The sequence below is a fragment of the Globicephala melas genome, chromosome 1 (assembly GCF_963455315.2).
Source record: "Globicephala melas chromosome 1, mGloMel1.2, whole genome shotgun sequence".
NCBI classification, from domain to species: domain Eukaryota; kingdom Metazoa; phylum Chordata; class Mammalia; order Artiodactyla; family Delphinidae; genus Globicephala; species Globicephala melas.
Window position 1 is genome coordinate 122,360,707 of NC_083314.1, and position 26,300 is coordinate 122,387,006.

The following is a 26,300-nucleotide window of genomic DNA, read 5'->3' on the forward strand; positions in this document are numbered from 1 at the left end:
TTTCGCCATTTAATATTACATGGAGCCGAGAGACCTCTGGTGGACCAATGTCCTGAACTCGGCTCTCCCACCTCAGAGGTACAGGCGTGACACCCGGCCAGAGCACCAAGACCCTGTCAGCCACACGGCTCAGAAGAAAAGGGAGAAAAAAAGAAAGAAAGAAAGAAAAAATAAAATAAAATAAAGTTATTAAAATAAAAAATTAAAATTATTAAAAATTAAAAAGTGATAAGAAACAAAGAAAGAAGAGAGCAACCAAACCAAAAAACAAATCCACTAATGATAACAGACACTAAAAACTATACTAAAAAAAAAATAAAAATAAATAAACCAAACGGACAGAACCCTAGGATAAATGGTAAAAGCAAAGCAATACAGACAAAAGCACACAAAGAAGCATACACATGCACACTCACAAAAAGAGAAAAAGTAAAAAAATATATATCGTTGCTCCCAAAGTCTACCTCCTCAATTTTGGGATTATTCATTGTCTGTTCAGGTATTCCACAGATGCAGGGTACATCAAGTTGATTGTGGAGATTTAATCCACTGCTCCAGAGGCTACTGGGAGAGATTTCCCTTTCTCTTCTTTGTTCACACAGCTCCTGGGGTTCAGCTTTGGATTTGGCCCCGCCTCCACATGTAGGTCACCTGAGAGCGTCTGTTCTTCGCTCAGACAGGAGGGGGTTAAAGTAGCAGCTGATTAGGGGGCTCTGGCTCACTCAGGCTGGGGGGAGGGAGGGGTACGGAATGAGGGGCGAGCCTGCATTGGCAGAGGCCGGCATGACATTGCAACAGCGTGAGGTGTGTCATGTGTTCTCCCAGGGAAGGTGTCCCTGGATCACGGGACCCTTGCAGTGGTGGGCTGCACAGGCTCCCGGGAGGGGAGGTGTGGATAGTGACCTGTGCTTGCACACAGGCTTCTTGGTGGCTGCAGCAGCAGCCTTAGCGTCTCATGCCCGTCTTGGTGTCCGCGCTAATAGCCACGGCTTGTGCCCATGTCTGTAGCTCATTTAGGCGGTGCTCTGAATCTCCTCTCCTCACGCACCCCGGAATAATGGTCTCTTGCCTCTTAGGCAGGTCCAGACTTTTTCCCGGACTCCCTCTCGGCTAGCTGTGGCGCACTAGCCCCCTTCAGGCTGTGTTCACTCAGCCGACCCCAGTCCTCTCCCTGGGATCCGACCGAAGCCCGAGCCTCAGCTCTCAGCCTCTGCCCACGCCAGCAGGTGAGCAAACAAGCCTCTCAGGCTGGTGGGTGCTGGTCGGCACTGATGCTCTGTGCGGGAATCTCTCCGCTTTGTCCTCTGCACCCCTGTTGCTGCACTCTCCTCCATGGCTCCGAAGCTTCCCCCGCCCGCCATGCCCTGTCTCCACCAGTGAAGGGGCTTCCTAGTGTATGGAAACCTTTCCTCCTTCACAGCTCCCTCCCAGAGGTGCAGGTCCCATCCCTATTCTTTTGTCTCTGTTTTTTCTTTTTTCTTTTGCCCCACCCAGGTACGTGGGGAGTTTCTTGCCTTTTGGAAAGTCTGAGGTCTTCTGCAAGCATTCAGGAGGTGTTCTGTAGGAGTTGTTCCACAAGTAGATGTATTTCTGATGTATTTGTGGGGAGGAAGGCAATCTCCACGTCTCAGTCCTCCACCATCTTGAAGTTCCTCCCCGGGTTCAAATCTTGATTTCATCATTAACTGATGTTCTTACATACAATAAATAAGACTACCAGTACTTACTCTATAGTATTGTGTGGATTAAATTAATTAATACATGTAGAGCACTTAGGATAGTGCCTAGAACAAAGAAAGCAGCTACTTATTAATATTTTAATATAGTAGTAGTTCAATTACTACTATTTGTTGCGAAGTTCACACTACAAAATATATCATAAGTGCTAGAAATCTAAAGTTTTCCAACACAGAAATTTACTACTTTTATGGATATTACATTCTAGTGAGGCAGTAAAGAAAGACAATAAACAAACACATACCTGGTATAATGTTGGGCAGTGCTAAGACGAAGAAAAAAAGTGGGAATACTATATAGAATGTTGGAGGTGTTTTTTTACACAGGGTAATCAAGGGTACATTCTTTAGTGAAATGAATGAGCAAGTGGATATCTAGCGGGAAGAGTAAAGTTAAAAACAACAACAAAAGGTCACTGTGGATGACAGATGACCATTTTAAGGAGTCTGGATTTTAATCTGAGTGTGATGAGAAGATATGAAAGAATTCTGAGCATAAAATGATTAAGTAACAGGGAGATATAAGTATATTTCTTTCTAAGTATATCTTATTTCAGTCTTAAGTCCCAAATAACATTTTCCCTCATCCATTTTCCCCTCAAGAAAAGTCACTGCTAACTAGCAATAATAATCAATACAAATGGGAGTTATTCTCAACAGATTTTTTTCATATCATACCAAACCACTCCAACTTCACCTGGATGGAGGGTTTTGACTAGACAAAGGAGTAGGCAGTCATTGCCATTAAGAGATTCTACCATCCCGTAATTTGTTATCAATGTTCCTAGTTCTACTCATTGGTTAAAAAAAGTACCATTCTCTGTTTTTGGCAGCTTTCTTTAGCCACATCAAGTTAAGCACTGTGAGGATAAGTAGTGACATAGTGTTCTCTTAAAGAGAGAAGTGATATTAACAACAATAATAAACATGGTAGTGAATAGGAGAGCTGTGATTAGAGTATTACACTCTATAATGTCTCTTAAAACAAAACAAAAAAAATCTATTCTTTCTTTTTGGAAATAACAGACCAAAGCTATATATAAATCAGCCCTTTAGTGTTACCTTTGTTTAGCTTAGGAAAGTAGTAAGCAAAAACAAAGATTTTTCTACACTTAACAGTAAGAGCCATGAGGAAAAAATATCAACTTCAGAGTCTGTAAGAAGTGGAACATAAAAGATTCCATATTGAGTTGAAAATAGCCAGAAGAGTTATCATCAGATACTTGGTGGGGAGGACCTGGAAATTATGTTATCTGTTTACAATTAAACTAAACTAATATTTAGTAATAAATATACATTCCACTAATCTGTATACATATAGTTCTGGCAACATAAATGAGCTAATGTAGAGTCTCTTTTTGGTGACAAACACAAAGAAATACTTGATTTAAAAACAGCTCTTAGAATGCTGAAACCTCTGGACTACCTGATAAAAGTACAAAAACCAATTCCCCTGGATGCTTCCACAATGCATTGAAGGAAAATAATACCTGCTGCAGATAAACTTACAAGCAAAAATTAAGAGAGGAAATAACTGGTCATGACAGAGAGAACACATGCAACAGACCAAAAAATAATCACCCTAATAACTTGAGATAACAGAAAAATATCAGAAAGTGACTATAACTTAAGTATTATATAATTAAGGAGATAAAAGGAGAATAAGAAGCTATGTTAAAAAAACAGGCTACCATAAAAGAAAGGGTGGAGATGAAAAAGAACCAAACATAAATTCTAGAAATGAAAAAAGTCATTAAATGGATTAAGTAGCAGATTAGACACAGCGTAAGAAAAACTGAAAAGCAAATCTGAGAAAATTATCTAGAATACAGCAAAGATAAATTACGAAATTGAGGTTAAGAGATACAGAGCAGTACTAATCCAAGTTTGATCTGTGGATCCCTGCCAGTCCACAAATTGTTACTGGACTAGTTCATGATACAGAAAGTGAGAGTAAGCATTTGCAACAATTTGATATTATTGTGACAATCTTTCACCACAGATCGTTTGAGAACCACTGACACACAGAGGTAGAAATAGGGAGTGTTCACTGTACAACCTATAGTTAACAGGAGTTATAGGAGAGAATATAGACAATGGGGGAGCATCAACATTTGAAAAGATAAGATTAAAAATTTCCTGGGAATTACCTGATGGTCCAGTGGTTAGGACTCTGAGCTTTCACTGCCCCAGGGGCCCGGGTTCAATCCCTGGTTGGGGAACTAAGATCCTATAGGCCGTGTGGTGCAGCCAAAAAATAATAATAATAAAAAAATAATAAATAGTACTAAAATTATTTGATACTCAAGAAGACATGAGAAGTAACATGAATTAAGAGCATGAAATGGAATCCTGGACCTATGACTTCTAAATTGTGTGTCCTTGGACAAGTTATTCTCTCTGAGTTGCTGTTTCCTGATCTTTAATAGAAATTATAGTACTACCAAAACAAGAGTGTAATGGGGGAAATGCACAATATATTTTAAATGTGTAGCACAGTGTCAGGTACACCACAGGCACTCAAATATTAGCTGTTCTTTTTCTTCTTAATTAACAGAATCCCCAAAGTGGACAATAGTTAGTAGCAGAGTCTAAAGAAAATCTATTCTTAAAACCCACCCTGGGGATTTCCCTGGTGGCACAGTGGTTAACACTCCACGCTCCCAATACAGGGGGCCTGGGTTGGATCCCTGGTCTGGGAACTAGATCCCACATGCATGCCACAACTAAGAGTTCGCATGCCACAGCTAAGGAGCCCACCTGCCGCAACTAAGGAGCCCGCCTGCCAGAATGAAGACGCGGCGCAACCAAATAAATAAATAAATATTTTAAATAAATAAACAAATAAATAAATTAAAACCCACCCTGACAGTTCACATTATCTTCTTGCTACCAAAGCAGAAATAAATTATTTTGTACTTAAAAGATAATTTTCAAATATTTAGATGAAAATGAATGTCTTTACATTTGAACAAAGCAAGTACAGTATTAAAATTACCTCTACAAGCAGCTTTCCAAAAGTTTTCCTCTCCAGGGCATACTTAGTAGCTTCATCCAAAGCTCTTTGTGCTAGTCCCACAGCACCAGCTGCTACCTAGTATTTTAACATTTTACAAAGCAAAAGTTCATGTTGTCTTTAAAACACACGTATAATGTCTATTTGCCTAAAATCTAAGTTAAGGATTATACAAAGAGAAGCTGACCTATACCTTAAGGCAATAAAGGGTGGGGGAGATAACAAGCATTTAAATTTATATTATTTATGAATTAAAGGTTAATGGAAGGCATTTGTAAGGCACAGGACCATAGCCTAGAGACAAGTCATTCTTTCTGTTTAACAAGGGAAAGCTTCTCGGGGGAAATACTCCAAATGAGTGAGGGAAGAGGAATGAGTACACATCAGCAGGAATGATTAGTGTGAAATGCTTCTTTGTAAATCAAACAGCTATAGTAATTCTGTATTTACTAAAATAACTTCTGTAATAGCAAGAGTGTTGAAGAATTCTAAAACAAACAAAAAACAATATCCCTCCTTCCTTATAAAAGAAGCAGATATTAAAAAATAAATACAGACCAAGAATACAGTGTTAAAATAAAACTACTCAGTGTAATAAATGAAAAATCGTATAAAGGTTATTAAGTCATATTACTTACTAGAGGTCTGGTTTTATCAAAAGCTCCCATTGCAATTTTGAAACCAGCTCCCTCACCAATTAAAACATTTTCCTTAGGTACTCTCACATCTTCAAAGACAATTCCTCTTGTATCTGAACATCGCTGGCCCATATTTAATTCCTAATAAGGAAAACAATATATATTAAGGAACATTTTTTGAGCTAGCACGTATTCTTGCTTTAACCACTGTTTTATGACTTTTCTGCAATTGTCTTAAACAGAGGTGGACAAACTATGGCCTGCAATGCCTGTTTTGTAAAGATAGCTTTATTGGACTACAGTTGTTACTGAGTCCAAGCTCACTCTGCTCGCCGCACGACAGGCCAATGAATCAGAGACGAGGTGTTGGTAGGAATGTAAATTGGTGCAGCCACTATAGAAAACAGTATGGAGGTTCCTCAAAAAACAAAAAATAGGGTTACCATATGATCCAGCAATTCCACTCCTGGGCATATACCCAGACAAAACTATAATTCGAAAAGATACATGCACCCCTATGTTAAGAGCAGCACTATTCACAATAGCCAAGGCATGGAAACAACCTAAATGTCCATTGACAGATGAATGGATAAAGGTGTGTGTGTGTGTGTGTGTGTGTGTGTGTGTGTGTATTATATATGTATATATATATATATACACATATATACATATATAATACACACACACAATGGAATATTTCTCAGCCATAAAAAAGAATGAAATAATACCATTTTTAGTAACATGGATGGACCTAGAGATTAGCATACTAAGTGAAGTAAGTCAGAAACAGAAAGGCAAATATGATATCACTTATATGTGGAATCTAAAATATATGACAAATGAACGTATCTACAAAACAGAAACAGATTCACAAACATAGAGAACAAACCTGTGGTTGCCAAGGAGGGGGTGGAGGTGGGCGAGGGAAGGATTGGGAGTTTGGGATTAACAGATGCAAACTCATATATATATATATATATATATATAAAATGGATAAACAACAAGGTCCTACTGTATAGCACAGGGAACTATATTCAATATCCTGTGATAAAACATAATGGAAAAGAATATATATATGTATAACTGAATCACCTTTCTGTACAGCAGAAATTAACACATTATAAATCAACTACACTTCAATAAAATATATATATATATGAAAAAAGAAATTGCCAAGGTAGCTATATCCCCTCAACATTTCATTTAAAATATTTTCAAACCAACAGAAGAACTGCAAGAGTAGTAAAATGAATACCTCATCTTTACCTAGATTTGCCAATTTTGGCACATTTCCTTTATTTCTGTGTTTTGTGGGTGTGTATAACTATTAGCAGTATTTGCTGAATTATTTGAGAGGAAGTTGCAGATACCATGACCCATCTTAACAATTTAATCTCGTTTTTCATAAGCAGCGTGAGAAGCAGGGGCAATGGGAACATAGAGCTGTAAACAAATTCTTTAATTTACTTGATTTAATATTAATAATCTGATTCCAGGCTTGAAAAAATAGTGACAGTAATATATAGTTTGACTGAGGAAAAAACCAACATCTCTTTGTCTTTATAAGTTGATAAACTCTAGTACCTTAGACCCTCACTCAGACATAATGAGAAAACACTGTTTATGAAAACAGTTTTACTCTATCCTGTTTCCCAGACTCATCCCAAACACCAGAACATTTAAAACCAAAATGCTTCCTGGACTCATCTCAAGCCATATAATTTCTAAAACACAAAACATTTTGAAAAACATCAGATTTCACAAATTTGTAAAATTCTGATAATTTCAAAAAAGACTTAAGGAGATTTAAATATATACAATATAACTATCTATCTCTCTCACTAGGAAATTAGATCCTCAAGGGCAGGATCTAATTTTTTTCTGTATTGATCAATACAGTATCTCAATACCTTGAATAATGCCTAGCATATAGTATGAACTCAATAATAAATAGTTATTGAATTAGAGATTTTTTTTAAAGTTAGAATATGGGAAAAAGGAAAGTGAGACTAGACATAGCAAGATAAAATCAGAAATCGGTTTACTATGTAATAAAATATAATCTGTCAGGACCTTTACATTTTCTAGAGACGGCCATAAATTTGGCCCTGAGTTTTCTAGCAACCATCCCTAAAAGGAAAAACGAATGAAACATGAATAAAAACAAACCAATTGCTTGGAAGAAGCACAACAATTCTTAGTACTTCTATTTTGTTATATACAATAATCTCATTATATTTTTATTTGTAAAGTGCAGTCTACCTTTAATATCTATCTTAAAAGAAAGTATAGAATAATACAGCGTAGGAAACTGTACTAGGCAAGTTTCTAGGACACATTAGCACTGATCTCAACTCTGCCTCTTAAGTATGTAACCTTGAGCAAATCATTTCACTTGGATTTCAGTTTCAGTGTTCAGCAAACAGACCACAAAAAATGTGTAGGGTATCTTCCACTTTTAACATTCTATGGCCTAAAAGGGAAAGTACCCCTCTTACATACATTAGCAACATGCTTCCATTTTGAAGAGGCTTTGGTACAAAAGAGAGATTCTCATGGCTTTTAATAAGACATACAAATACATATGATTGGTTTAGAAGTTTGCATAACTTGGTCAACTCAAAGTAGCCTTTCCAGTTCAGGTTATGTCACCCTTAGTCTAATATCTGACAAGATAATCTGAACCTTTACCCATTTGGAAGAAAATTGATGTAACTCTTAATTAACTTCCATAATCCCTCCTTTGCCTTAGATATAGACATCATTTAGTCATTAATAGGTTTTCTTTTTTACAAATTCACTTTGAAAAAAAAGAGTTTTACATTTGTAAAACTGCATCTCCTCTTCCTTTTCTCAGAGTTATAATCTTAAATCATGCTTCCTTAGCTCTCACTAGGACTACTTTAATGACTTCATTTCTTTCCTTCTTTGATTTACTAAATTTTAAACTCTTTTCTCTTTAGTCTACTTTAAATGCTACTGCTTAAATTATATCCATGCATTCAGATTACTATGCTTTTGTTTCTTTTTTTTTAATATATTATTTTTATTTTGGGCTGTGTCGGGTCTTCATTGCTGCACGCAGACTTTCTCTAGTTGTAGCGAGCAGGGGCTACTCTTCGTTGCGGTGCATAGGCTTCTCATTGCGGTGGCTTCTCTTGTTGCACAGCATGGGCTGTAGGCGCACTGGCTTCAGCAGGTGCAGCACATGGGCTCAGTAGTTGCAGCACGCGGGCCCTAGAGCATGTGGGCTCAGTAGTTCCGGCACGTGGGCTCTAGAGCGCAGGCTCAGTAGTTGTGGCACACGGGCTTAGTTGCTCCGTGGCACATGGGATCTTCCTGGACCAGGGATCGAACCCATGTCTCCTGCATTGGCAGGTGGATTCTTAAGCACTGCGCCACCAGGGAAGTTCCCCATATTACTATCCTTTTCAAATATGTTAAATTACCTTTTCTTGTTCAAATAAAATTTTTCTTGCCTTCTCACATTCAAGGCTCTTTGCCATTTCTACACTTTCTCAGGAAAAGATTTTTCTCTTAGTGTTGTATGAACTTGGGTAATCAACTTATGTCACATTGTTTTAATCCATAAAATGGGCATAATGCCACTTATCCTACATGAAAGGTTGCTGTGAGCAAAGAAAAAGAATGGGGAAATGTTTTGAAATATCTAAAACTCTATTACTGGGCAGGCCATACAAATGATAGTTTGATTTCTGCTTCATTATCCCTCACAGCTGTTATTGGCATTCTCCATAGACTGGCACCAAGAATGGCTACTCTTTCAAATAATTACTTGACACGACTATTCTCAACTTAAAAATCTTTAGCAAGGACTATTTCACCCAATAATATCAAAAGCAGATTTATTTTCATTGCAACTTAATACAACCAAAATGTTTTCAGTAAAGGAAACTGAAATTAGTAATTTTGAAATTTATAGTTAAAATAATATTGGAGGGCTTCCCTGGTGGCGCAGTGGTTGAGAGTCCGCCTGCCGATGCAGGGGACACGGGTTCGTGCCCCGGTCCAGGAAGATCCCACATGCCTCGGAGCGACTAGGCCCGTGAGCCATGGCCGCTGAGCCTGCGCGTCCGGAGCCTGTGCTCCGCAACGGGAGAGGCCACAACAGTGAGAGGCCCACGTACTGCAAAAAAAAAAAAATAATAATAATATTGGAGGCCTTAATCACTGATAAATACATACTTTACCTTTCTTCCAATCTGTACTCCTGGGGTGTCTGCTTCCACAATAAATCCAGTAAAGGCTTTACTAGCAGGAGCCTTAGGATCCAGATCAGAACGAGCCAATAAAAAATACCTAATACACATATACATACATGATGATAGAGAATGGTATCAGCAGATAGCATATGGTGACTCCCATCTCAGTTAATCCTCCCAACAGTCCCAATTATTATTACCCCCATTTTATAGATGAAGAAATGAAGAATCAGAGAGGTTTAAAAGCTCACCCAGGTCACATACTTACAACATGGCAGAGCTAGTATTTCACCCCACATTTACTTCTTAACTAATATGGTATCTAACTTTTTTGTAGTTTGATTGACAAGTAAAAATTCCTTGTATCAAGATGACATAAAATAAAGTATGTGTGTGTTGGAACTGTCACTTTTTCTTTCCCAAAACTAGTTTAAGTATTTAAGGGACAAGTTATCTGGAAAAGGAGGGTAAATGGGGCTGCCTGTGAAAAGAAATGAGATAGTGACCCGTATGTTCTGACTACTGTCCTCTTCATGCAGCAAAATCAGAGTTTGTGTTACAGCTGAATTATGAATATCTCCTGGGTTTTCTCTCCAGAAGAATTCTTCCCAGGAAGATTTAAAAATAAAACATGAGGAAAAAAGGCAAAACATCCAAATATCCATGTAACCCATGTTCTAAATAGCCTGGTATAGGAGAATTTTTTTTTTTAATTTCTTAAACAACTAATTTATTTTCTATGCTTAAAAGTAATAAACTGGGCTTCCCTGGTGGCACAGTGGTTTACAGTCCGTCTGCCAATGCAGGGGACACAGGTTCGTGCCCCGGTCCGGGAGGATCCCACATGCCGCTAAGCGGCTGGGCCTGTGAGCCATGGCGGCTGGGCCTGTGCGTCCGGAGCCTGTGCTCCGCAATGGGAGAGGCCACAACAGTGAGAGGCCCGCGTACCGAAAAAAAAAAAAAAAAAACTAATAAACTATCATCTACTCTACAGTTTCACTTAATAGTTTAAAAAATAGTAAAAATTGTTTTCTAGTTTCATATATTACCTAATTTGTCTTACTACATGATGCGCTGTACTTAATCAATTATTAAAATTGTGAAAGCTTCTACTTGCATTGTTGGATTTCCCTCAACTTGTTACATTTTAATCGTTTCTTCACTTTTTTATTACTTGTGATATTATGATAACTTACTTAAAGATAATGATATAGCACTCCGTAATACTGGACACTCATAAAGTGATTGACATATTTAAAATAAACAGTAAACTCACTCTCAGGAATAATGCTTTTCTTGACAAAAAATAGCACCGAAGAGCACACATATATAATCAGAATTTTTGCAGACAAGGAAAGATAGCCCATTTTTAGTTCATTATACCAATCACCAGAAGGTCCTTCTTCTATAAGTTTCTATTTATATACTTGTAGTGATGAGTAAATACATTTTTCCCATGACCACTTAACACACACTAGATAGAACTGTTGTTGAAATTCTTGTGTTTATGTTGAGCTATACTTTACATTTTTCTCACTTTCACACATTTATTCTAAACTGACTTTTGGAGCAAACATACAAGCCTACTCTTCCATGTATGAGACATTATTTTAAAAATTTTTAAATTCTTCCTACACAACCAAATCTAATTCCTTTACTCTTCATAGGACATGTTTTCTGTGCTCACCCTAATGAAGGACATTTACTTGCTTCTGAATTTATTTCATTTTGTCAATGCATGTCTTAAAAAATGTTGCCCAGAAATGTTACCATTTTTTTTCCTGCTTGTTTGATGCTATACTTCTATTACTTCAGCAAGAAATTACATTCGCTTCTTAAAGGCAGATACATCACACTGTTCATTCCTATAGAACCTTTCTTCATCTTTTTTCCACAAATAATGCTATCAAATATGTTTTCCTTCAAAATTTTATATTAATACAAAGGATTTTATGATCCTTTGTTGAACTGCATGTCATTATTTTTGGACCTATATATTTGGACCTCTTAGATTTTATTAAAGTAAAATTCTGTCCTCTCTAAACTTATTGCTCAGAAGCAGAGAAATGTGCTATACCAATGGCTTTCCTTTTTCCTCAGAATCTTAGGGGAATGGTTCCAAGGATCCTGGTATGGGCTAGGGAGAGTGGGGGTAGTAAGCCAAGTAGAGGGAACTCTAGCTTTCCTAATCAGATTCAACCAGAGCAGGTGTTTTTGTTTTATTTTATTTTACAAATTAAACTTCTGATACAATTTGAAGAAATAGTTCAGGACTTAAGAATAGTTTGTGAAAATCACTGAACTATTTATAATCCTTTATGGACCCTCCAGTTCCATGAATAAAACTTGTCTTAATTGTGGTAGTTTAATAATAAAGGAAGGAGAGAGGGGGAGATTCTGAATATAAAGCATTTAAGAATCAATATAGAGAGGTTTTAAACAACATACCAATTAGCTTTTCCTCCATTGGTTATCCACATCTTCTGACCATTAATAATATACTCATCTCCTTTTTTTTCTGCTTTGGTCTTTATAGCAGCTACATCAGAGCCTGCTCCAGGTTCTGTTACACAGTAGGCCTTGAATATATGGAAATAAGAGAAAATAATTATATGTTAATTATTAAATTATGAACATTTAGAACCAGGAGGGTATTTTATTTTTTAAGTCAGTATTTTAAATACTTTAAAATACTTAACAATAAAATGTTCTTACAGAATCAAACTACTCAAATGTAAAAACATTTAATATGTAATTTAAAACTAGATGTAGGATACCAATAAACCATATCAAAAATTACATTGTTAGGTATCTTCAACCAAGTTAAATAAATTTCACACGAACTCATTCATCCAAACATTTATTGAGTAGTATCTACCATTTACCAGGTTATGAAGGAGGAGATGGAAGAGCCAGAGATGAAAGACATCCTGTCTTCAAGATTTTTACAATGTAGCAGTGGAGATGAATATTATATTGTAATTATATATCTAAGTATTAAAGTCACACACAATGGGCTTAAGAAACTATCTTAGCTTTAGGGTGTCAGAAAGCTTCCCAGAGGTGATGTTTAAATTAGGTCTCAAAAAGGAAAAGGAATTCTTAGGCGGTAAGGAAAAGGGGGAATGTGTATTCCAGGAAGAAGTAATACATATGCAATGATACCGAGATAAGAAGCAGGGTTACTCAGTGTTTGTGATACAAAAGTACCAGATTCTATGCATTCTGTGCATGTAAGGGAATGGTAGAAATTAGTCTGGAAAGAAAAGAAGGGAACAGATGACAAAGAACACTTTATATTACACTAAGAAGTTAAAATTTTATCTGGTGGAAAAAGGGAAGCCTCTTAATTAAGGCTCTTCAACAGATGTGTGACAAGATGTAAGCAGAATGGATAAAGGGAGTGGTGGAAGGCAAGCAATGGGTAGCTGAAGTTCATTCAAGTTTACTGAGTGACAGGTACTGGGAATACAAGGCCTAAAGACACAAGTTCCTTACCCTTAAGGTACTTATAGTCCAAAGAGAGAAACCTTAACAGTTAATTTTAATTCAAAGTAGTAAGGGTACATAGGGACATTAGAAATGACTACTTAGACCTGTAGAGGGTGGGAGGTGATGAGTGGTAAGTAAGATGAAAAGAAGAATAATAAGTAATACTCGTTGAAGGAGATAAGTCTTGAAGGACAAATAAGTGAGGCAAGCAGATCTAGGCATGGAAGAATGAAACAGCAGTTGTACAAGGCAAAGTACTAGCAGTTCAGTACTGGAATGTAAAGTATGAAAGTGAAAGCCATGAAAACAGGCTAAAAAGGCAGCCAGGGACCTGGTCCTGGAGGCTGAGGTGTATGCCATGCTAAGGAGAGCAGACTTTTATGCATTCAACAGAAGTTTATCAAACACTTGCTATCGTGCCACAGAACCTGGGCTTCAGGGAAATCCAGAGCAGCCTAGTGCGGAAAAGTGAGGAATATACATGCATTTTTCTGAGGATGTCAGATTCTAAAACGCGTTCACAAACTAAAAAAAAATATTAGATACCACTGCTATTGATGAAATGGAAACACAATGTTTTTGTAAATGCAGGAAAGTGACAGATTTACATTTTAGATAGTTTATTATTACAGAAGTATAAAGGACAGATTTAAGGGGAGATAATAATAATAACTTTTTACTATCTTCCAGGTGCTGTTCTAAGTACTTGACTCATTTAAACCTCACAATAATTCTTATGACACAAGTACTAGGTGTCTACATTTTATAAATAAGGAAACTGAGACAGTGAGGTTAAGTAATTTTCCCAAGTTCACAGATCTAGTAAGTGGCATAAATACCTACATAAGAGTGGAGTTAGGGACACAAATTATGCAAGAAAGAAAGCTTAAACTAAGAAGCAAGATAAGGCAAGAAGATAAGATGAAGTTTAGAATTGTGGTGTGAAATCCACAGGACACAATGACTGAATAGGATGTTGGAGAGCTAAAGAGGATGTTATGATGACTCAATTTTTTAGTTTAGGAACTTCTAATTAGGGATAATCTCAAAGAGAAGCAGTACTATAGAGTGGGAAGAAAATAATTTGGTTTGGGACACACTTCACTTAAGATATTTGAGTCTAGGGCTTCCCTGGTGGCGCAGTGGTTGAGAATCTGCCTGCCAATGCAGGGGACATGGGTTCAAGCCCTGGTTTGGGAAGATCCCACATGCCGCGGAGCAACTAGGGCCGTGAGCCACACTACTGAGCCTGTGCGTCTGGAGCTTGTGCTCCACAACGAGAGGCTGCGACAGTGAGAGACCCGCACACCGCGATGAAGAGTGGCGCTCACTCACCGCAACTAGAGGAAGCCCTCGCATAGAAACGAAGACCCAACACAGCCAAAAATAAGTAAATAAAATAAATAAATAAATAAAAATACAAGTTGGAAAAAAAACATATTTGAGTCTAGCTAGGAAGAAATGTCTAATAGATAAGTTCATATAGGAGGGTAAAGGTCAGGCGAGAGATAAGGGCTGGAACTGGAGACTTAATAGACTACTCAGTGAATATACCAAAACTTAACACGAGACAGGGAGACTGATTTGCCAACTTAAGTCAAGAGTAAGCTTTATGTAAATCAACAGTGCTAATGCTATAAGCTATATTTACAAAAGAATAGTATCTACCTCTTCCTATCTTTGTGCTCTTTACACAATTCTTGGATGACACCTTTGGTCCAGAAGACCTTAATTAAGAAGAAAATACGGATTTATGAGAAAGAGACCTGGAAAATCTCAAAGAGACACATCTTTATTGCAACCCTCTGGATCTGTGAGAGAGAACAGGGCCCAGAAGGATCAGCTCCAGACTTGCTCCAACTCGAGGCTTTCAGTAACTCCCTTCTCTTCAAGCTCCCCACTCAGCCCAACATTTTAATCTTTCAGTCTTTCTCCCTCCTTCATCATCCTCTGTTTATTCACCTTTTCCATTCACCTGTCTCATTTTCTCATTCTTTCTGATTGCCCTGCTCTCTCACACTCACATCCCCTTGCAGATCATCTTTCTGTTGCAGACTATACTGATGGCCTATTTCCAAGAGCAGCAGGTTTGAATCAGCTCCAGTTTAAAATGAAGGTGGGGGGTGGGGGCAAGGCCAGGAGGGGATATTAAAAAAAAAAAAAGTATCTAAAATAAGAGTGATGGAACCATGCTACTCTGTACTCATCAGACCATACTAGAGTACTATATTTAGCTCTATAATAATATTTTTGAGTCAATGATTACTAAGAAGGCGGTGGGACTTTACTGTGTTGTATGAAGAAAAGATGAAAAAATTGGGGCTAATTTGCTTAGAAAAAAGTAAGAGCCACATGACAGCCATACTAAAATACCTGAAGGGCTATACAGCCAAGGGAGAGGATTTGAACTGATAGGAGAAAACTAGTGTGAAATTATTCAAACTTATTGAACACCTATTATGGTATCAGGTGGTGAAGTTATAAAAGGAAATGACACAATCCTTTCCCTCAGAAGCATGCAATCTAGAAGAGCTTTCTAACAGTCAGGGACACTCCCAAATGGAGCTGCTTCAGGAAGTTGAGGCTCCTAGACATGAAAACATGAGCTAGATGGCCTTTTCACAGGTGTGCTATAGAGGAGATTCAGGTGTCATGTAGGTTAACTGCATTACTCTTCTACCTAGATGTTCAAAGATGTTTTCAGCATCACAACAAAAAAAGTATTATACAAATGAACTGCCCAGAAAAGATAACTCTTTAAAGTACCAAAATTATATTTTAAGTAACTTTGGGAATTTCTTTTCCTCTGAAATATGCTATTAGACATTCCTCTGCTTTATAATAAGGCATAGTTTTTATTTTTTTTAACTTTTTCATAAATTTATTTTATTCTTACTTATTTTGGGCTGTGTTGGGTCTTTGTTGCTGCACGCGGGCTTTCTCTAGTTGCGGCAAGCGGGGGCTCCTCTTCGCTGCAGTGCGCGGGCTTCTCATTGCGGTGGCTTCTCTTGTTGCGGAGCACGGGCTCTAGGCACGAGGGCTTCAGTAGTTGTGGCTTGCAGGCTCGAGAGTGCAGGCTCAGTAGTTGCGGCGCACGGGCTTAACTGTTCCACGGCATGTGGGATCTTCCCAGACCACGGCTCAAACTCCTGTCCCGTGCGTTGGCAGGTGGATTCTTAACCAATGTGCCACCAGTGAAGCCCAAGGCATAGTTTTTAGAACTTATGAAGTGTATGAGTTTGTGTGTTGCCATGCACAATGGCTGGTTCTTCAGAGTTGCTCTTGTCTTATTTGATTGTTTCCTAGTAAGTAAAATTAACTTTATAATGCTCTTTCAGCAGAAGCCATTTTTGTTTCCAGTGCAACTTGTTCTCTTAAGTCAAGCAAATTAATAACATTCTTTTATGCATAATTATTTATGAAGAATTTATTATTTACTTAATTTGCATAATTCTATGAATTCTATAATTCTATGAATAATACATTTTGGGTAAGGATCTAAGGGTCTACCAGGTTGTTAACCTATGAGCAGGAACCCAGTTTTGGTGGGTTTTTTATTTATTTATTTTTTTGTGGGGGGGGGGCTGTGTTGGGTCTTCGTTGCTGTGCACGGGCTTTCTCCAGTTGCAGCGAGGGGGGCTACTCTTTGTTGCAGTGTGCGGGCTTCTCATTGCAGTGGCTTCTCTTTCTTGTGGAGCACAGGCCCTAGGCACATGGGCTGCAGTAGTTGTGGCATGCGGGCTCAGTAGGTGTGGCTCACTGGCTCTAGAGCGCAGGCTCAGTAGTTGTGGCACACAGGCTTAGCTGCTCTGCGGCATGTGGGATCTTCCCAGACCAGGGCTCGAACCCGTGTCCCCTGCATTGGCAGGCAGATTCTTAACCACTGTGCTGCCAGGGAAGTCCCAAGAGCCCAATTTTATTCATTGTTTTATTCCAAGTCCACCTGGTACACAGTATTCAAATATTTAAAATGAGTAGAACATTATACTTTTCTTTATTAGTGATGATATCACCACCTTATCTTTGTATAGTTTACTAAACAATTTTGCATTCATTCTCTACTAATTTTTTCTTTTTTGCCTTACACTCTAAAGTGATTGGAGGTAGTTCATATAATGCATGCTTTTTAAAAAATCAGGAATGAAGTGAAAATAAAGATAAACCGGAAAGAATAATATACTACAACACATGCTTCGAGGTTCAAATAATTACTAATGGAGGACTATAAAACTGGCTCTGTGCTTCCTACTTACCAAAACAAAAAAAAATACTATACTGTAGTTACAAGTGTAAACTGCCTATAAGCTGAAGTCTGGCATATAGCAGGGAACTCAGATATTGAGTAAATGAATGGATGAATGAATGGCAGTTAAAGAAAAACAAAGTATCCCCTGGCCATGAGGTATGAAAGAAATTACTATATTTTTGCAAAAGGGACACTATGTGAAGATATTCTTATAAAAACATAAGCATTTTGTTTTATGTTTACTATATCTTTTTAGATGTTATACGACCAAAATAGGTGTGTATAACAATACAGAAGAAAATACAGAAGAGACTTTGAGGCTAAGTAACTATATAAGATCATATTGCTATTATATGGCTTGAAGCCAGGTCTTAGGACCCCAAGTTCAGTGTTCAGTTACATTTCAGCTACTTCTCAGTTCCACTGGAAATACATGGTTTTATGACAAGAGTTTTCTTTATCATGTTATGCTTTTTCAGACACTTATGAGTTCTTAGACCATGTTTGGACAAGTAAGTTTACTGAATGTCTTGCCCATAACAAGCTTGTCCTAGTAGTCTAATACTTGTTTCCAGTTGTCTAATACTGCATATATTTTAGGTATATACTTTTTAAAATATATACTATATTTTAGGTATATACTTTTTGAAAGATTTAATCCAATCTTTGAAAAATAAATATGATTTCTAACTTATTATTGATATTTTAATACTATATGTGTAATATATATGCAATAATATAATTAGTTTTGATTTTTAGAAAATGTTTTTGCACTAAGTGGTATTAAAAAATAATTATAGTATCATCCTGATTTATTTCTGTACTCACTTTCCTCAGCAAGAGTATAACTGATCACATGATCTGGTAAGAGATTAAGTCTTACGAACATGCACTAACACTGTAACTGTAAATTAACTCCAAAAACTCATCATCTTTTTCTGTATCAATTTTTACCATGACATTATTATTATTATTAATTTTTTTTATTGGGTGCTTCAGGTCTTAGTTGTGGTATGTGGGATCTTCACTGAGGCACGCAGGATCTTTCATTATGGCACACGGGCTTCTCTCTTGTGTGGCGTGCAGGTTTTCTCTTCTCTAGTTGTGGAGCACAGGCCCCAGGACGTCTGGGCTCTGTCGTTGAGGCACGTGGGTTCCAGGGCACATGGGCTCTGTAGTTTGCAGCACGCAGGCTCTCTAGTTGAGGCACATGAGCTCAGTAGTTATGTCGCACAGGCTCAGTTACCCTGCAGCACGTGGGATCTTAGTTCCCTGACCGGGGATCAAACCCACGTCCCCTGCATTGTAAGGTGGATTCTTTACCACTGGACCACCAGGGAAGTCCCCTACCATGACATTATTATTTTTTTTTAATAAATTTATTTATTTATTTTTGGCTGCATTGGGTCTTCGTTGCTACGTGTGGGCTTTTCTCTAGTTGCGTCGAGGAGGGGCTACTCTTCGTTGCGGTGCATGGGCTTCTCATCGCAGTGGCTTCTCTTGCTGCGGAGCACGGGCTCTAGGCACATGGGCTTCAGTAGTTGTGATGCACGGGCTCAGTAGTTGGCTCGTGGGCTCTAGAGCGCAGGTTCAGTAGTTGTGGCGCACGGACTTAGCTGTACCGCAGCATGTGGAATCTTCCCAAACCAGGGCTCGAACCCATGTCCCCTGCATTGGCAGGCAGATTCCTAACCACTGCACCACGCAGGGAAGTCCGACATTATTTTTAAAAGCAAAAATCTAAGGAATTTAAATATTCAACAATAGGGAATAGTGAAATAATATATAGTACATCAATTAGATAGCATATTATGTAGTCATAAATATCACAGTATTTAAAAAGAAGTAGAGCATAAGAAAATGCTCGTTATGTTAAAAAGGATGTAAAACTGCATATATAATATGACCTTAATTGTGAAAAATACATTTATATGTATTAAAAAATCTAATAGAGTATACAATGAGACAGTTATAGCAGTTAACTTCATATCTGAGGGATTACAGACGTTTTTGTTCTTCTTCATACCTTTCTAAATCTTCTATACTATTTTTACAATCTGAAAGTTTTTAAAATATTAATTCTAAAAAGTTTAAATAAAACATATTATATGTAGTATAATTTTATAAATATTATTGAGAGTTAACTGACTCTCAGTAGAAATTAATCAATATTTTTCATTAATATACCTATTGACTATTTTCATTTTCACCCTTGCCTTCATATTTTGAGTACATCAATTGCACTAGATACATATTTGAATAATATTATGCACTAGAAGGGGGAAAATGTACAGTAAACCTTTATTAATTCAGAAGTTAGAATAATTTAGGGACTAGAGTGAATGTATTTTTACATATACTGAAGATATTAATAACAAAACTGCCAAAGAAATGTTTAAAATACTTGAACTACTTTTAAAGACTCTAATATTTTAGAAATACCTATTTATAAACAGTAAGATAATTACAAATATTCATATCAGTGTATAAGTTAGGTTCTCCAAAGCATCTCTATGCTACAATTTTTTAGCCTATTTCTAATATTATATACATTACAAGAAAAGAATCTGGATGTTTCACACAATTCTTAGACAATATTGAGAATTAGCCTACTAAGTAACTCTCACCTGTTAAAACAAATTGACAACTAAGTAGGAAATACATATAAATGTCTTCATAAGTTTACCTGAAATTTAGGTACCTGAAATAAATAAAAAACATTTATTTTCAAATACTAATTTCTACTCTTTCAGACCAATTCTCACAGCTCAAAATGATAACAATTTACTATATTTTGGTATCACAATCACACCCTAGACTGAAATCTGTTTGACTAATAACCAAAAGAAAGAAAAATCCTATGTAAAGTCACTTTCAGTATAGAACTGCAGCATGCATGTGTGTAAAATGTATAAGAATATCTTTCATAAAAAAATCCAATTTAGGGACTTCCCTGGCAGTCCAGTGGTTAAGACTCTGTGCTTCTACTGCAAGGGGCACAGATTTGATCCTTGGTTGGGGAACTAAGATCCCGCATGCCTCATGGCACAGCCAAAATTAATTCCAATTTAAAAATTTGTTGAGGGCTTCCCTGGTGGTGCAGTGGTTGAGAGTCCGCCTGCCGATGCAGGGGACATAGGTTCATGCCCCGGTCCGGGAAGATCCCACATGCTGCGGAGCGTCTGGGACCGTGAGCCATGGCCGCTGAGCCTGTGCGTCCTGACCCTGTGCTCTGCAACAGGAGAGGCCACAACAGTGAGAGGCCCCCATACCGAAAAAAAAAAAAAAAAAAATTGTTGAGTAGTTCTCAGAAAATTAAATAAAATCTATAAATATCCTCCTGAAGTCACTCAGTGATTCAACAAACAAACTGTTATCTTTTCAGTCATATTAATTTCTTATTAGTTCAAAAAACTACTAGTTCAAACACCTACTGTCATGTATTCCATCTGAACTTCCTGACACAACTGCTCAGTTCTAGAGCTCTGGAGTGCTCCATTAAGTAGCTATTACTTTCCTGGAAATAAGCTAGAGGATTGTTATGATACTTTTCTGGCATCCCAGAAACATTATAAGTAGGTATCTTTCTTCTGGAAATAAGCAAGAGGATTATTTTATGACACTTTCTGGCATCCCAGAAACATCACTGTACCTAAATATGTTGCTTTTGCCTTAACGTGCTGTAGCCCAGTGTATACATACAGACTGAAAGGGAAAAAGAGCACACTTATTCACTTCTTTAAATGTGAAATAAAGCAGCAGCTACACATACTCACACACATCATTGGCTCCTCAGTCAGTCTCCCCAAATATTTCTTTTGTTGTTGATCATTTCCAGCAATAATAACAGGCATTTGCTATCAACCAAAGAAAAGTGATATTAAAAAAGCAAGATATTTTAAAATTAGGTATGTAAATTGAAATACTTAATTCAAAACATGAGAACTATTTTTCCCCAAGGGTAAGTCCAAAGAATTGGCCTTTATTCTGCTTCTAAGTTAGAGAGCTAAAACCACAAGGATATAAATCTATTAATCCAAGTATTTTCATAAAACAAAGTTATATAGAACTTGTTGGTAATATAATATATAAAAATCTACTGTAATAAGATACACAAGTAGAGAATTAAATTTATGGACTTCCCTGGTGGCACAGTGGTTAAGAATCCGCCTGCCAATGCAGGGGACACGGGTTCGAGCCCTGGTCCGGGAAGATCTGACATGCCACGGAGCAACTAAGCCCGTGTGCCACAACTACTGACCCTGCGCTCTAGAGCTCGTGAGTCACAACTACTGAGCCCGTGCACCACAACTACTGAAGCCCACGTGCCTAGAGCCCGTGTTCCGCAACAAGAGAAGCCACGCAATGAGAAGCCTGCGCACTGCAATGAAGAGCAGCCCCCACTCACTGCAACTAGAGAAAGCCTGCCCACAGCAACGAAGACCCAATGCAGACAAAAATAAACAAACAAAAAAAGAATTAAATTTACAATAAATGACATGGTATATATGATCAGGTGTCCTAAGAATTACTCACTACATTTCAGCATTGCCAGCAGTGGCAGCAAGCCATCCCAATCCTTCTCCTGAATGCCCTTACCTAAGAATTGCCACTGAAGCCACAGCCAAAGTGTACAGTTTCCCACAGAGACAGCTAGGACTCCAAGTACTAAATACAACAGCCAAAATGATCAACTCATGGAAAAGAACTCCAGGCTTCACTGCAGAATCTCGTGTTCCTTTTTAAAGAAAACTGTGTTCCACCAGCTAACCTAACTTAGTACTGTTTCATTAACAACAGCTCAGTTAAGCAATTCATTTTCTAGGTAACTTACCCCCAGAGAATTTCCTTCAATAGCAGTCTGAACCCCTGTACATCCATAAGCCATTTCTTCAGTAATTAGACAGCTATCAAAAGTTCCAAGTCCAAGACCTCCTACAGTATCAAAATGTTTTAAGAGCCCATTATAACATATAGCACACCTCAATAGAAATAAGGGTCAACTATTTAAATTACTTCCAATATAACCTAATTGATTTTAACAGCAAATTTGCAAAAACAGTATCTATAACACTAGAAACTAAAAGTTTTCTGGCTAGTACAGTAACAAAGTATACTTCTCTAAAATAAGTTTTAAAATTTCAAAAAATTCTCTTACTATTTGTAATCTGGATCTGTCTTCCTGTTTCAGCTTGATTTTGTAAAAACTTGATTCAACTCTGCTAAAATTTTAACCTTTTGACTGACGAAAGGAGTGAAAGGAAAGTCTCAATAAAATGTAAAATCAAAGGTAGAATTAAAATGCAACAAATCAACTAACTGTAGAGATAGAAGTTACCAAGGATTAGGATCAAGTTAACATCGGAACCAGTTATAAAGAAGGAAGAATGCCTCTAAGTGTTGAGTACAAGGCTTCTAAAAGCTGACAAGTACTGAAGTCTGAACAGTGGCACAAAGGTAGAAAGCCATTTAATGGCAACAAATATCTGAAAGAATGACTGAATAGAATTTCAAAATTCTTCTTGTACATAGGCATTCTAGAATTAAAAATGTAAAGAAAGCTTACCACAACTTTCTGGAATGTGTGTATTCAATAAACCAAGTTCCCAGGCTCTTTTAATTAGTGGGACAGGGTACTGAAAGAAAAAAATAATAATAAAGATAAAAGCCAGTTATATTTAAAATCTATTTATATTTAAAATCTTGTAAAATATGTCAAAGACTTTTCTCTCCTTAAAATGCATAAACCTACCTCGCCAGTCTTATCGTATTCTGCAGCAACAGGGATTATTTCCTCCCTGGCAAATTTACGAGCAGTAGCTTGAAATTCTTTCTGCTGTTCAGTGAACGCTAAGGGAAAGTTATTTAGAAAACATTAAAATAGGACAATGAGTTGAGGGAAATGAAGTATGTGGAAATTTATATTTATAATGGAGAATTTAAACCAGGATAACAAGAAAGTCAGACTGCAATGTGCCTTCAGACTAATCAAGATTTCACTGTGCTATATGAATAAATCTATATCGATACTCATGCCAAAAAAGTAGGTAAGATTTCTAGCTTTTACAAATGAGTAACAGATATAAACTTGAATTTTCCTCTTCCAAGTGTTAAGGTAAAAACAATTTTTCTTACTTATTATTAGTTCCAAAGCAGACTCATCAAACTTTGACTAACACTGAAATAAAACTAATACATATGACAATGCCCTGATCTCAAGAATCAATCTAATTAGGGAGATAAGATATGACCAGTGACCACAAACCAATAAAACTTGTTCCAAAATATCATATAATACTAATATCATAATTTCAATTTTACTCCTCCTTTAAACTCAGATAATTTAAGCTTATAAATTAGCACAAAGCAACTGGCAAAAGTGGTGGGAAAGCTTCTCAAATTAATGAAGTGAATAGGGTGACTGGACCGAGGACAGAAGCCAATTACCACCATACTTTTAAAAATCCATACTATCAAAGGATAGGTAAAATTTTAAAAAGATATAGGGTATTTCAGGTAAGAAGCATGAGAAAAAAGGTAGAAAGGCAAGAATGAGCATGAATGTTTAGGAGTATAGTAATCATTTCTATAGGGATGTATGAAATAAAATATAAAAGACATTAGAAATTCGGTGTTGAATCTCTCATTGTATAAATAAGGAAACAAAAGCCCAGACTAAGGAAACGATAGCTCCAGAGTCTTACAATGAATTAGCAATAAAAGTATACTTAGCATTTCAGTCTAGTGTTCTCTACAGCACAACTTTACTTCTAAAATTGGGGCCAATTCGTATCAAAATTGTGAGTGGGTAAAGGGGAGGGAAGGCAAGGATCTATTACGTATTATTTGAGAATCTACTTTGATCCAGTTACTATGTGCTAGGACTTCACATATGTCATATAATTTAATCTTCAAATAAATCCTCTGTTGTAGATATTATCCCCATTTTATAGCTAAACAACCAGGTGCAACTGGTCATAGGTGTTATCCCTATTCCTTTTCTTGAGCTCCACAATCTCCCTCCTAAACACTTGTATCTATCTCATCTTCTGTCAGTCAGCGAACCACCATAGATTTCTCCTGCTAGTCTCTTACTATTGAGTATGAATCTGTACGTGACAAACTGAAACTAAGGAGCAACCATACCAAACCTATGCTAACATCTCAATAAGAAAGTAAGATCCAGTGTTCCAAACTGCTATCCTCATGCTGTTTCAAAATTTTCACTTAATTCTGTTAAAAAAAAAAAAAACTTTATAAAGATGTTAACAATCTTAAAAAATAAAATAAAAACCAAAAATGATAACCCTAGGGAGTTTTGAGTTTGTTATTTCTACCTGGGTGTGAGTTAATTAGCTCAGCTGCCTTTTAACTATTTTCTGAGACCAAGTGAACTGAGAAAATGGGTTTTCAACTAGAGGAAACGTAATAATTTTGAAGCAAAAAGCACTTTAGGGGGCAAAGGATGCTGAAGAAAGGGATTATTTTTCAAATTTTTTGCCTGGGTGGGGCTCTTCATTTTAGAGAGAAAAGGGAAGCAAAATTTTATTCCTTTTCCCTCCGACACCACATGGCTCCCTGATCCCCAAACTGAGAACCATATGTACTAGCACCAAACTGCAGTTCAGATATATTATGGACAAACCAGGCTCTGGCTTATTAGCAGGCACCTAGCACTTTGTAACTAATAAGTGTTTAAGAAGTATTTGTTGCATTCATTTCTAAGTTGAAGACTAGTCATATGTAGCAGTGAATTTGTTATTTATTTGGGGATATATACTTAAGAAAAATGGCAGAAATATATATGTATGCTGCTAATACAGATTTATGTATAGGGTATTATGATGGAGAAGAAAACAAGATCAGGAAGAATGGGTATGACTAACTGTGAACAACCTGTGGATGGTGATTGGTTCTATTCACTGACAGACATTACTAAGTTTGTTTACAAACATGTTTCAGATAAATACATATAGAAAGCTGCATACATACAACAAACAAAAGTTTAAAATCAAAACACAGAACAAAACATATACCAAAACTAAATCCTGATCCAGGTTCACGGTGTTGGACAGCTTTCGTATGTTGTGATCTCCAGTCAAAGCGAGAAAGACTTCTCAGTACCTACAAAGAACAATTTTATTACAATAAATTTGATAAATTAAACATGAGTCAAATAGAATACTGACAACACAAGTGAGTAGAACAGCTTCTTTGACCATATTCAAGAAAACAATTTAAGTCATTACTTAAATGCTCTCAACCATAATTTGACTTCTGTATTAAGCCAATTATCAGATATTTGAACACCTATCATAAAGGAAATTCTTTTTTAAAAAAATGCAATGTGGAGAGATTGGTTCAAGATGGCGAAGTAGAAGGATGTGCGCTTACTCCCTCTTGTGAGAGCACCAGAATCACAACTGCTGAACAATCATCGACAGGAAGACACTGGAACTCACCAAAAAAGATAGCCCACTACCAAAGACAAAGGAGAAGCCGCAATAAGATGGGAGGAGGGGCGCAAGCACAATAAAATCAAATCCCATAACCACTGGGTGGGTGACTCACAAACTGGAGAACAATTATACCTCAGAAGTCCACCCACTGGAGTGAAGGTTCTGAGCCCCATGTCAGGCTTCCCAACCTGGGAGTCCAGCAATGGGAGGAGGAATTCCCAGAGAATCAGACTTTGAAGGCTAGTGGGATTTGATTGCAAGATTTCAACAGGACTGGGTGAAACAGAGACTCCACTCTTGGAGGGCACAAAGTAGTGTGCACATCGGGACCCAGGGGAAGGAGCAGTGACCCTGTAGCAGACTGAACCAGACCTACCTGCTAGTGTTGGAGGGTCTCCTGCAGAGGTGGGGGGTGGTTGTGGCTCACCACGGGGACAAGGACACTGGCAGCAGTTCTGGGAAGTACACCTTGGTGTGAGCCCTCCCAGAG

The 26,300-nt window shown here is 37.3% G+C and overlaps 1 protein-coding gene across 3 annotated transcripts in view; it reads right to left on the reverse strand.

The window, feature by feature from the left end:
* The window catches only part of ACADM (acyl-CoA dehydrogenase medium chain), a 47,917-nt gene that overhangs the window by 12,706 nt on the left and 8,911 nt on the right, over nt 1-26,300 (reverse strand). Inside the window, exons 2-10 of one of the 3 annotated variants that reach the window (XM_030865968.2) lie at nt 25,388-25,475; nt 23,104-23,201; nt 22,918-22,987; nt 22,186-22,286; nt 21,128-21,208; nt 12,062-12,192; nt 9,602-9,710; nt 5,391-5,531; nt 4,735-4,830 (exon numbers count right to left, since the gene is read on the reverse strand). In XM_030865968.2, the coding sequence (XP_030721828.1) occupies nt 4,735-4,830; nt 5,391-5,531; nt 9,602-9,710; nt 12,062-12,192; nt 21,128-21,208; nt 22,186-22,286; nt 22,918-22,987; nt 23,104-23,201; nt 25,388-25,475 (915 nt within the window). Of the gene's footprint in view, nt 1-4,734; nt 4,831-5,390; nt 5,532-9,601; nt 9,711-12,061; nt 12,193-16,001; nt 16,364-21,127; nt 21,209-22,185; nt 22,287-22,917; nt 22,988-23,103; nt 23,202-25,387; nt 25,476-26,300 lie in introns of those variants that run through there. The other 2 variants (XM_030865970.3, XM_060304185.2) reach the window with 2 other exon arrangements.